Source organism: Macrobrachium rosenbergii, chromosome 53 (genome assembly GCF_040412425.1).
Source record: "Macrobrachium rosenbergii isolate ZJJX-2024 chromosome 53, ASM4041242v1, whole genome shotgun sequence".
Classification (NCBI taxonomy): domain Eukaryota; kingdom Metazoa; phylum Arthropoda; class Malacostraca; order Decapoda; family Palaemonidae; genus Macrobrachium; species Macrobrachium rosenbergii.
Window position 1 is genome coordinate 56,283,129 of NC_089793.1, and position 14,121 is coordinate 56,297,249.

Sequence of the window (14,121 nt, forward strand, 5' to 3'; positions counted from 1 at the left end):
AGAGTCTAGTTGCCCTGAAATTTTTTGTTTTAAGATTTTTAGTAAGTTCTGCAATGTAGACGTGTTTGCTGTGGAATGTTTATATATATATAATATATCGATATATATATATATATATATATATATATATATATATATATATATATATATATATATATATATATATATATATATATATATATATATATATATATATATATATATCCTTTCTTCTATTATAGGATTAATATCTTATATTATCATGTTTCAGTTAGATTCATTCCTTCTTCTAGAGAGGATTAATATGGATTCATTATTTATTGAGACTGCAATTCAAATTCCACAGATCAGTATGGCCAGTCTGCTCTCCAGTTCTGTGTATCCTCTGATTTTGTTCAGCTAACTGAGTAACACACCCATATTTCGGGTAACAGATTTGACCTCATATTTCCAGATGTTCTAGTTATTGTGAAGTCCAAGGTCTGCAAATATACAGGCACTTCCAATCACTATGCCACTGAGATGGACATATCTGTCAATCAGTATATTTCTGATGCCACAATTAGAAAAACTGTCTGGTTGAAATCTAAAGCGGATCGGGATTGCATTACTGATGCATGTCACGCACATAATATTTCAGATGCTATATCAGATTCAGATCCCAAGAAAAAGCTAAATAAAATGCTGATGGCTATTTTATTAAAGTATATCCCTAGAAATGGCATTAAATTTCGGACAAATGATAAGCCATGTCTTGATGATACATGTAAAAGAGCTTACTATGACAAATAGGCAAAATTCAACACATGGAGACAAAAGCATTCACATGAAAATTTTTTTTGAATCTCGCTGCGCTGCAAATAGAATTTATCATATTGATCCGAAAAATTACAATAATTCCTTGAAAAGAAAACTTAAAGAAATTACCCATCCTTATCAAATTGGCATCATCTCTCTGTGGGTCAGGCTCGTCTTCCATTCCAACACTACTAACAGATGATGGTAGATTAGGTACAGGCTCTAAGGAAAAAGCTGAACTGCTTCATAGAGCTTTGGAAGCTAATCAGTCAGCTGAGGATGTCCCTCTCCCTGATACTTTCATCCTAAACCTATTCTTATAAAATTTGTATTTCGGTCTGGGGGTGTTAAGAAAATTCTTGATAAACTTGATAGCTGAGGTGGAGAAGAACCTGATGATTTCTTTCCTTTGTTTTTTAAAAAGGTTTCTAGTATGATGTCTCCAAAGATTAGTAGATTTTACAGATTTTTTTATGTCGATGTAGTATCTTTGCAGATGAGCAAAAGTTTAGCAATACAGTGCCTGTTCCAAAGAATGGTATATCTGCAGACTGCAGCAACTACAGACCAATTTCTGTTGTCCCTGTTCTAAAGGATTGTTTGCTGATAGTCAATATGCATATCAGAAGTAGTTAGGTACCTGTTAGGTACCTGTGATGCTTTTTTAGATTTTACTTGCCATTTGCAAAAGAACCTTGATAAGGGGTTTGAGTGTAGAGTAATTCGTATTGATTTTAGTGCTGCTTTCGATTTAGCAAATCACAAGGCACTTGCTTACAAACTTCAGAATCTTGGAATGCGTGGTTTACTTCAAGATTTCCTTACAGGTAGGCAGCAACAAGTTGCTGTTGATGGGATCTTTAACGAGGCAAAACCTATTGTGTCTGGAGTTCCACTGGGTAGTGTTCTTGGTCCACTGTTATTTTTAGTGTATACAAGCGATATGGTTGTTGGCCTAAAAAAAATTGTTCATTATGCCGATGATGCAACACTTATGGGTGTTGTAAAGTCTCCAATTATGAGAAATGAAGCTGCCCTTAGTCTCAGTTGGAACGGTGTAGTCGTTCGGGTATGAGGTTAAACTCCAGTAAAACGAAAACACTGTTGATTAGTAGATCTCATACAGATTTTCTACTCCATCCTCCCCTCCAAGTCGATGGGATTCTGCTGAATAAGTCTGAAACTTTGACTATTCTAAGTGTAACTTTTGAATCAAATCTTGCTTTTTGAAACATCTAATGAAGGTGTCAGCAAATGCCACACTAAAGTTAGGTATTGTATGAAAGGCCTCATATGTCTATAACAGTGATAAAATCAATGCAACCTGTTTTAGGTCATTTGTCCTTCCTTTACTAAAAACATTGTTCTCTGGTATGGATGTCTCCTTCTGCCAGAGATTTAGCTGTTTTAGATAGAGTGATTCGTGGTGGCAGGTTTCTTTTTCCCAATATTAGCATTTATGACTTGGACCATCGACGGATGGTCTCTTGTTAGTCAATTTTTCATAAGCTGAATTTTAACAGAGATCTTTCACATTCTCAATTGATCCCTGATCCCCTTTTCCTGCCAAGAGCAACCAGATTTGCTGAACGGCAGCAACACTGTACTGTAAATGTGCCTCGCTGAATAACTTCTCTGTTCCAGAGGCCCTTTATTCCTCACACCGTTGGACTGTAGAACAGTCTCCCTGAGGATGTCGCGCAATTGGAACTTAAAAAATTCACGCAAAGGTGCAATGCATTACTTCCTAAAACTATTCCATTGCATTGTAATACTTTTTTGCCTATTTATTAATCTGTTCATTTTTTTTCTTTTTTCGTAAGTGAGATTTCTTCTTTCTCTGTTTCCCTTGACCTCCTATTACTTCTTCCTAATGAACACCATATTCTTTGGGAGCTTGAATTTCAAGTCAACGGATCCTGTGGGCTTGTTCCATATGAAGAAGGTTCATCTTCTGAATAATAATATAATATATTCTAATATATATATATATATATATATATATATATATATATATATATATATATATATATATATATATATATATATATATATATATATATATGTGTGTGTGTATGTAGGATAATGTATGTGTGTGTATGCATGCATTCTGGTACATCAGACAATCAAATCTTTTAAAGTCTGCAGAAGATTCTATACCGTCCAATATTTTGCTGTCACTCAGCCGCAAGAGATTAGCGCTAATTGGTTTAAAACCAGTCGAGTTTTGAATTTATATTTTGAGAATTTCATGTTCATTTTTCATGAGTTTTCTTCTTCCAATGAAAGGCATGAAAGTTGTTCATGGTCCTCATCTTATAGATGTTTGGTTGTTCTGAAATTCTGAAACTTCCAATCAGTTGCTGATGATCTAAAGGATTATAGTGGTCATTATTGCTTTCAATTCCTCACTTGCAATAAATTTAAAGTATCTTGTATCGAGTTATTTCATTTGATTAGTAACAAATAAGTAACCGTTTTATTATGCCGATTCTTGAATGAAAAACAACATGCGACGGGGAAGATTACATTTTTTTTTTTAGAAACAACTTCTTTTATTCTACAAAAGTAAAATAGATAAATTATTTCATCTGAACTCCCTGAACCAAGACTGCCGATTGTCAAATTGAGGCGCTTCAGTGGGGCGTTTTGACAACATCGCGAGCATAGGCAACTGTAGTAAATGGCCTAATCTTTCAAGTGACATCGTATTTCTACCTGAATTCCGTATGGAAATGCCTTTAGCTTCATAATTCACTCCTAAGTTCTGTCGCTAGCTGGTGCTGTGTTGGTTATGGTTGAATTCCCTTTAAAATCCTGCTCGGAGACTGACTCATACTCTCATGTCATCTGCCACGCGAACGGCATTCTGACAGCAACTCCATCGCCTGAGATCAATCTTTCTGGGCACATGCAAGATTGTCACTTCTACTTGATTTTACGTGACTTCCCCCACAAATACCAGGGAAATTCATTCTGTAGGGTTATTCAAAATAAACAAAAGAATTTAGTATCCTAAATAATTTTTTCATTTAATATTTTTCCGCCATTTGTAAATTATTTAATTTCATTTTTTAAACGTTTAATTATGATTTCTTGGACATTTATCAATAGTAAGTATTCATTTGTTATAGCAATGGAATGCACTTAACACTGAGGAATGCTTTTAACGACAGAATATTTAATTTTATGATCTGGAAACATCACACGGTGATTCTATGAGATTTTCTACGTATGACGCCAGCGCGAGAGGGAATTTCCTATTTCAAGTTTCATTGTGTTCTTAGAAAATGTTCGAGAAATATTAATGATACGAAAAGTTACTAATTCATTGCATATCTGTTGTGTAAGTATTGTTCTTGCATGTGAAGGTTATTTTCCAATTGTCATCACATCCCTTTCTTTAAGTGAGTTGGTTGTAGCTGAAGGATAAAAAAAAAGTTTAGTATTATCTGAGCTGCATAATGCATTGCTTTCACTTTTCTTGAAATCTAGATTTATGTATTTAGAAACTGCATCGGTTGTACGTGTTTATTTGGAGGAAGGATGGGACATTCGTCATTCTTACTTCCTTTATGAAAAACTTATATATATATATATATATATATATATATATATATATATATATATATATATATATATATATATATATATATATATATATATATATATATATATATATATATATATATATATATATATATATAAGATTTATCTATTTCTATAAGATTTCTCTCTCTCTCTCTCTTCTCTCTCTCTCTCTCTCTCTCTCTCTCTCTGTATATAGCTTCTTCTCTCTTAGTTTATGTACATCATATATTTTAGAAGCCATTTCTAGCAGTTTATATCACAGGAAGTTGGTCTTGCAACGTTTTCCAAGATTAATGCCTTTTTTTTTTTTTTTTGCTATCCTCTCTACTGTGGCGTGACCTAAAAGAGAAAGAGAAGGAAATACAAAATGAATGACGCTGCCTGCGGAATTCGTGTTGACTTCTGTCTCATCGTGGAATTTAAGACGTCCAGCTTGGATGGTTGAGATGAAAATATGAACTTAAACGTCCTCCATTGCTAAAAAGAGAGACGAAGAGAACAGAAAGAAAGGAATAGAAAGAGAAGGAATAAGAAGGAGAGAATAGGAGAAGACTGAAGAGAATGGAGAAGGGGAGAAAGGGGTTGGGTGGTGAACGGAATATGAGGATTGTTTGGAGGAGAGGCTTGTGAAAGGTGCCTGGGAGAGGTGTGACTGAAGCAGGAGAGGTTTGTTTGACTCGGTTAAAAATTCTTTTTTAAGACTCTTCTCAGGTCAGAAACCTTTGCGACTTTGTTATATGTTCATGTACAGCTTGGTGTGTCTCTACTAAGTCCACACGGCCGCACAGACTCATAGTCAGAGATAATTTTCGCTGTAATGTTGCCGCTTTTGAGTTGAGCAATCCTGAGCTGAAAGACAAAGGATAATTGTTTGGTGTTCAGCCGGTACACGAGGAAGGGTTTTAATGTGATGAAAAGTTTCCCGAGGCTTCAGGAAAAGCAATATTTTGAAAATGATAATAATGCAGATAATAACAATATTCTGTATGATACAATTAACAGGTTTAAATGAAAATCCCTGTATCAGTGTTGTCCTGTGGAACGGAAATTATTTTTCAGTGGTAGGAGTGGAAAGGAAGCGACCCTTCCGCGCAGGAATCATTACCGTCCCTGCTGGTGAAAGACACAACAAACAAACAAACAAACAAACAAACAAACAGACAAGTAAACAAAATCGATAAAATCAATCCACTAGATTTCTCAGTTATTTCTTTTTAAGACAAAGTTGACAGGCTTCTCTTTCCTAGAAGACTGTGCAATAACGGGACCAAATGCAGTCTTGTCATTGTCTAATCTACTTTCAGTTTTCTGTAAAAGAAAACTATTGTGCCGGCTTTGTATGTCCGTCCGCACTTTTCTGTCCGCCCTCATATCTTAAAACCCACTGAGGCTAGAGGGCTGCAAATTGGTTTGTTGATCATCCACCCTCCAATCATCAAACATACCAAATCGCAGCCCTCTAGCCTCAGTGGTTTTTATTTTAATTAAGGTTAAAGTTAGGCATAACATTGCTACTGGCAACGATATTGGACAGACCACCACGGGGCCGTGGTTAAAGTTTCATGGGCTGCGGCTCATAGAGCATTATACCGAGACCACCGAAAGATAGATCTATTTCCGGTGGCCTTGATTATACGTTGTAGTGGCTGTACAGAAAACTCGATTGCGACGAAGAAACTTCAGCGCATTTTTTACTTGTTTCTATTAACTCAGAACTACATAACAACCATTGAAGCCATATCAGCGACATCTGATGTTGTTCTGCCGGTATCACGTAATGTCATTAAGAGAATTACATTTTAACTGTGTCCATTGAGCCCTTCCATGGCCTGATGGAGAAGCGCATTACTTGTAGGTCGAACTTTAAACACTGAATGGTTTCTATCAACAGATATCATTCTTTGGTAACGACCTCTCACACTTTATTAATGAGGTGATGGATGCGTGGCTTTATAAAGATTTATCATGTAGGAATGGACTGTTCCACACATACAGCCACACACACATATATATATATATATATATATATATATATATATATATATATATATATATATATATATATATATATATATATATATATATATATATATATATATATATATATATATATATATATATATATATATATGTGTGTGACATTTTTATCACACCATGATTGACATACAGTCATAAGCCTACAAATGTCGTTTAATATCAAATTCACGTTACTTCGGGAATATCCCCGATGGGGATTTATCACTGAAGGGGAATTTTTCAGTGACAAATGGATCAATACCGCCGGGTCTCGATTCCTCGACACAGTACCTTCCAAGTCGAAGGTCTGACCACAGACATCAAGAGAGGTATAAGTTGATCCCGAATCTGCTGTGCTTATTTACTCATCTTGAGCGGGAAATTGTACTCAGCGTCGGCATGAACCCACCTCCACCATGACAGCTCACTGGTATGTTTGGAACACATAGCTCTTTTTGTGAAATTTTTGTCACACCATGACATAATCGTGAGGCTACAAATGTTTAATATCAATTCACGCTACTTCAGGAATATCCCCGATGGAGAATTATCACCGAAGAGAAATTTTTCAGCGATAAATTGATCTGTACCATAAACTGGAGTCGTTGGAAGGTACTGTGTTGAGGGATCGAGACCCAGCAGTACTGATCCATTTATCACTTAAAACTTATCCTTCGGTGATAATTCCCCTTCTGGGGATAATAAACGACATTTGTAGCTTCAAGATTGTATATAAAACATGTGTGATAATGATTTCATAAAATGAGCTATGTGTTCCAAAAGTACCAATAAATTGTTATGTTGGAGGTGGGTTAATTCTGACGCTAAGCACAGTTGCCCCACTCTAGATGGGTAAATAAGTATGGCAGATTCGGCATTAAGTTATACCTTTCTTGATGGCTCAGTGGTTTGACCATCGACTGGAATCATTGGAAGGTAATGTTTTGAGGGATTGAGACCCCGTGTTACTGATCCATCTATAACTTAAAAATTCCCTTTTGGTAACAATTCCCCAAGGGAGATATTCCAGAAATAGCGTGAATTGGATATTAAACGACATATGTAGCTTCATGATTATATATATATATATATATATATATATATATATATATATATATATATATATATATATATATATATATATATATATATATATATATATATATATATATATATATATATATATATATATATATATATATATATATATACGAGGTATGTTCAATAAGTAATGAGAAGATGTCAGGAGAGACACTCTTTATTTTCATAAGCTTACACAATTTTGTCTCCTTCAAAATAATTGCCTCTCACAGCTACACACTTCTGCATGCATCTCTCCCAATCCTGGAAGACCTCCTCAAAGTCCTTTTTCAGTAGTCCCTTCAGGTAACTTTCCGATGCCTCTTTCATCTCCTCTGTTGACTGGAATCTGGTTCCCCTGAGGCTGTCTTTCATGCGTGGAAACAGGAAGAAGTCACAAGGGGCTAGGTCAGGGCTGTAGGGTGGGTGTTGTACCACTTTCATTCCCCTGTCGGCCATCCAGGTGGTCACCAGCGTTGACTTCTGGCATGGGGCATTGTCCTGGTGGAACCACCACTGACCACTCCTCCACTGCTGAGGCCTCGTCTTCCTCATCTTCTCCCTGAACCTTTTCAGAACAGTAAGGTAATATTCCTTATTGATGGTTTGACCCTGAGGAACCCATTCAATATGAATGAGCCCCTGGGAGTGCTCCAGATCTGGGTTCATCCTCAACCTGTTCATTTCCATCAGAAAATCTATTAAACCACCGATAGAAACTTGCTTGGCTCATCTGTTCATCCGCATAGGCCTCCTTTAACATTCCATAAGCTTCTTGTTTGGTTTTCTTAAGTTTAACACAAAATTTGATGGCGTAACATTGCTCCATGTTTCCCTGCATTTTGACAAGTGTTCACATATCGGCAAACCGAATCAGACTGGTTCCAACACGTTCACCATTGAACTCAGACCTACAAATATAAAAAGTTGCCAGTTTGTCATTTTATAGAATATATGTATGTGTACTTCACCATGAAGTAGTATTTTGATCAAATCATATTTAGTGTCCTGCCTGACATTTTCTCATTACTTATTGAAAATACCTGTATATATATATATATATATATATATATATATATATATATATATATATATATATATATATATATATATATATATATATATATATATATATATATATATATATATATATATATATATATATATATATATATATATATATATATATATATATATATGTATATATGAATATATATATATATATATATATATATATATATATATATATATATATATATATATATATATATATATATATATATATATATATATATATATATATATATATATATATATATATATATATATATATATATATATATATATATATATATATATATATATATATATATATATATATATATATATATATATATTTATATATATACATATATAAAAGAGATATTTGTGCTTTGCCAATGTCTGCCAATTGGTCTTTAAACCTAGAGTTCGTGTTTCATGTCTTTAGCGTCCTTGTCTGTTTTTCGCTTTTTGTTTGTACTTAACTCTCCTTGAATTTTTTTTCCTTGCGTTTTCTGTGCGTTACCGGATCAGTCTGCTGTTAACCACTCAAGTGATCGGTAAAGGAATTTGGAAGTTTTGTGAAGTGAAAAATAATTTAATTTCGTGAATTTAAAGTTATATTCCTCAGTTTGAAGTGTGTTAATTTAAATATTGGTAGTTCTGATCATGTTTTTCAGTATTGCAAATTTGTATCATTTCAGAAAGGCTGTCACACTGTCCCCATGTGTGAACTTCGGTTCGCTTGACGTGCGTTCCTAATTTGCAGAAGACTTCATAACTTTGCTTCACCATACGATACAGTTCCGAGTGTCGTCAAGAAGTCGAATGGTTCATCGATTTGTGGAATTTACTTCAGCACGCTTGGAATTTATCTACTTCAGCTCACTTGGAATTTATTTACTTCAGCACCCTTGAAAATACTGTTATACAAGCCATGATTATGAAAACAACGCCTTCTGTGTCTTCAGCTTAACAAATTTAAGTACATTATTACTTAGGTACCATTAGTAGTTTAAATAGGATATTGGCCAAGTTATGTAATTACTATTTTAATTATAATTACAAAATATTGAAATAGTTTATTTTCATCCTGATATTGAGAGCCTATTCCCCACATTTTGGTGTGTCACCAGGGCCAGATATATATTACGGGGAATTTTCTCTGATATCAGGTTTGAAAACTTAAGTTAGGTTTTGATGCAGATTAGTAATTTTGGAAAGTGTGATCAGTTTTGATATTTTTAGACTTAACCTAGTGACTGAGGAATAGTATTTATTGGGGATATATTCCAGTGTTTCAGTTACTCTGTTCATTAGTCTATCGCTTAAAAATAGTGAGTTTTCACATCATGTGAAATTTCAAATTCATAGCTGAGTCAGTATGACTGCGTAGTTGATTGTTTTGATGCTGTTTGTAATTTTTTTTTTTTTTGGCATAATGAGTGAGAATGTAAGGTTAACTGTTTTGATGTTGAAGTATGGATCGTTTGGTGAATGTTTGGTTGGAAGTTTAGATTTTTTTTTCGCATTTCATTACTTACTCTAGCTTGTCGAAAGAATTGGAAAATTGACTCAGGAGTAATTTTCAATTGTTCTTCCATTAAAATTCTAAAAACATGGACAGTTATGAATTTTGGGAGAATAAGGGGAAGAGTTTGGGTTTTTCTGGGGAAGCACTCTTTAATTTCATTGAAAAACGAGAGCATGAAGTTGCTGAACGGGATGAGAGGGCTACTAAAAGAGAACAAGATAAAATCAAAGCTGAAACGGAACTGTTAGCAATACAAGCTAAAGAGAGGGAGAAAGAGAGAGCTCATGAATTAAGAGTTTTAGAATTGAGTGGATCTGGTGGGAGTGGTAATCCTGAAATTAGAGTAATACCAGCTGAAACTATCAAACCACCTTATTTTAAAGATGGTGACGATCTTGTTGCTTATCTTGATAGATTTGAGCGTATTGCTACATTGTATAAGTGGGATAAGGAACTTTGGCCTGCTAAACTAGGTAGTTTATTACAGGGTAGAGCTTTGGAGATTTATTATTCTATTGACATGGATGTGTCTGCAAATTTTGATTTACTCAAGGCTGCTTTACTCAGAGGTTTTAAAAAGACCAGTGACTCTTATAGGAAAGATTTCCGTAGTGCTAGAATAGATTCTAAGTCTACCTATGAGCAATTCATGAATTCATTGTCAAAGTTATTCACTTATTGGTATAGAAGTTTGGAGCTTTATGAAACTTACGAGAATCTTAGAGATCTAGTTGTGATGGATCAGTTCATGAGTACTGTTAGTAAGGAGTTACGGGTTTTTCTAAAAGAAAGAAAACCAAAATCTCGCGAAGAGATGGCTTGTCTTGCAGACACCTATGCCTCTGCACATGGTACTTATCCTAAAGATTTCAATAAAACTAGAGTTGGCAATCCAGTTCCAAATCTTGAGAACAAGTTTAGTGTAAAGAGTGATGGCAAACCTAATAACCAAACAAAACAAGGTGTTTCTAAAATTAAATGCTATTCTTGTGGTCAGCCAGGACACATTACCAGTAACTGTCCCAATAAACCAAAACCTCATGAAAACAAAATTGAAATCGGTAATGTTTTGGATGACAAAACCACTAAAGGTCCCATGACAAGTGGTACTGTAAATGGCACTTGGGTATCCACAATTCTTCGTGATACTGGTTGTTCTGGATTAATAATTTCAGATATTTTGGTTCCTCAACCTAAGGGTAATGTGAAAATGAGTAAACTTACTGATTACTTGGGTCGTGTTGATGAATTCCCTGTTGTAAGAGTTTATCTTAGATGTCCATGGTTTACTGGTTGGTGTAATGCTGTTAGAGCACCCATTAAGTATTGCTCTGTCTTATTAGGCAACATACCTGGAGTTGCAAACCTAGCTCAAATTGAATCTGCTGATGTTAATAGTCATGAAATCAATGCAGTAACCAGAAGTCAAAGTAAGTCAACCTCTAGGAACACTAAGCATCCTAAATTTTGTGTTGATGTAGCTAATCTAAACATTTCTCACTCTGATTTCAAGACTGAACAGCAGCAATGTAACTCTCTTTGCAACATTCGTGAGTATTGTAAGAATGATGAAGTCTTTACTTCAAAGAATGGTTTACAGTACAAATATCTGGAAGTTGATGGTTTGATTTATCGCAAGATCCTTGCATGTAACAATAAGAAGTTGCTTAACAAAGTATGTCTGGTTGTACCAAAGAAATTTGTTAATCTTGTATTACAGCTTTCTCATGATATTCCCATAGCTGGTCATTTCTCGCATAGAAAGACTTTTGTCAAAATTAATGAACTATTTTATTGGCAAGGAATGACTAAAGATATATATAATTATTGTAAGTCGTGTGACAGGTGCCAGAAAACAACTAGTCACGGGAGAGTGAAGAAGGCTCCATTAGTTAAATTGCCAGTCATCTCAACACCATTTTACAAAGTTGCAATTGATATTGTAGGTCCTATTAAACCAATGTCTTCTGAAGGCCATCAGTATATATTGACCCTTATTGATTATGCTTCAGGATTTCCAGATGCTGTTCCTCTGAAATCCATTACATCGGTAGACATAGCTGAAGCATTAGTAACTATCTTTTCTCGGGTTGGTATTCCAAGAGAGATACTCTCTGATAGGGGTCCTCAGTTCAAATCTGAACTAATGGATCAAGTGCATGCTCTTCTGGGAGTTCGCCCATTGTTTACTACGCCATATCACCCCGCTGCCAATGGTAAGATTGAAAGGCAACATTCTGTCTTAAAATCAATTCTAAAGAAATTGTGCTCTCTTAAGCCTAATCTATGGCATAAGTTCATCCCTGCAGCATTATTCTCTATGAGAGAGATCCCTAGTGACAGTTCAGGTTTCTCACCTTTTGAGATTCTTTATGGGAGGCAAGTTCGTGGTCCTTTGAGTATTTTGTTGGATGTATGGTCCAACAAGAATTTGGATGACGAAGAGACTAATCTTTACAGGTTTGTAATTGAATTAAGGGAACGGTTAGCAGAGACAACAGACCTAGTTAGTAGTAATATGAATATATCTATGGATAAATATAAGTCCTATTTTGATGTAAAAACTAGCAAGAGAAATTTAAATACAGGTGATGAAGTATTGCTGCTAATTCCAGACAGCTTCAACAAATTTCAAATAGCTTGGACAGGACCACATAAAGTTGTAAGGAGAATAGGTCCAGTTGATTACCTTATCAATGTCAATGGAAAAGAGAAATTGTATCATATTAATTTACTTAAGAAATATTTCCGGAGAAGTGATATTGCATGTAATTTTGTTGGTGACTTGAATGAAGATTTCACTAAAGTATCAAATTTCAAGCATTATGTTAATAAAGTTTCACTCATTACAGATGAAGATGATGAACTTTTAAATGTGCCTAAAGGAGGAATAATCACTTTGGACTCTTGCAGGAGCACAGTGAACATTGGACCTTGTCTGAATTCCAAACAAGTTGAAGATGTCAACACTTTATTAGAAGAGTTTGATGGTACCTTTTCTGATATTCCTGGAAAGACATCAGCTATTGAACATCATATAAGTGTACAAAGCAAGGAGCCATTTCAAAGGAAAAGTTATCCTATTCCTGTACATCTTAAAGCTGCTTTTGAGAATGAAGTCAGATCTCTATTGAATCATAATATAATAGAACCCTCTAATTCCTCGTATGTATCACCATCATTATTACTTAAGAAAGCAGACAAGTCACATAGATTGGTCATAGATTTTAGAAATCTCAACTCAATATCAGAATTTGATTGTGAGCCAATGCCATCTTTTGAGGAAGAATTGCATAAATTTTCTAATTATACCTATATTTCAGAGATTGACATCTGTAAAGCTTACCATCAAATTCCTCTCACAGAAGCAAGTAAAAAGTACACTGCATTCCAAACGCCATTAGGTTTAATGCAGTATAAAATGATGCCATTTGGTCTCCATTCTGCTTGTGCTACGTACATAAAACTAATGAGAAAATTGCTAAATGGTTTGGATTTTGTTGCTTGTTACTTTGATAATATTTTTGTAATTTCTAAATCTTGGGAAGTACATTTGGAACATTTAAGTAAAGTTTTGATTCGTCTTAAAGAATTTGGTTTAACTGCCAAGCCCAGTAAATGTTTTATTGGATATAAAGAAATCACTTTTTTGGGTCATAAAGTAACTCCAGATGGAATTTTCCTTTAGATGATAAAGTTAAATGCATTCTTGATAGTGATGTTCCAGATACTAAAAAGAAACTTAGAAGTTTTTGGGAACTATTAACTTTTACAGAAGGTATATTCCTAATAGTTCAAGTAACAGTGTACATCTGACATCCTATCTCAAGAAAGGCATTTCAGAACCATTGATTTTAAGTGTAGAAGCTGTAGAGGAGTTCAATCACCTTAAATCTTGTCTAGCAGATTCTCCAATTCTTAAAATTCCTGATGTTAATAAACCATTTTGCCTTCGAACTGATAGTTCATCTTATGGATTAGGTGCTGTTCTATTCCAGTACTATGATGACATTCCTCACCCAATCGCTTATGCAAGTGTACAACTCTTACCCAGACAAATGAACTACTCATGCATTGAGAGA

At 34.5% G+C, this 14,121-nt stretch overlaps 1 protein-coding gene across 1 annotated transcript in view; it reads left to right on the forward strand.

Annotated features, from left to right (window-relative positions):
• The first annotated feature begins 10,124 nt into the window (after positions 1-10,124).
• The window catches only part of LOC136834170 (uncharacterized), a 6,984-nt gene continuing 2,987 nt past the window's right edge, over positions 10,125-14,121 (forward strand). Inside the window, exon 1 of the mRNA XM_067096436.1 lies at positions 10,125-13,204. Coding sequence (XP_066952537.1) covers positions 10,125-13,204 — 3,080 coding nt within the window. The remainder of the gene's footprint in view (positions 13,205-14,121) is intronic.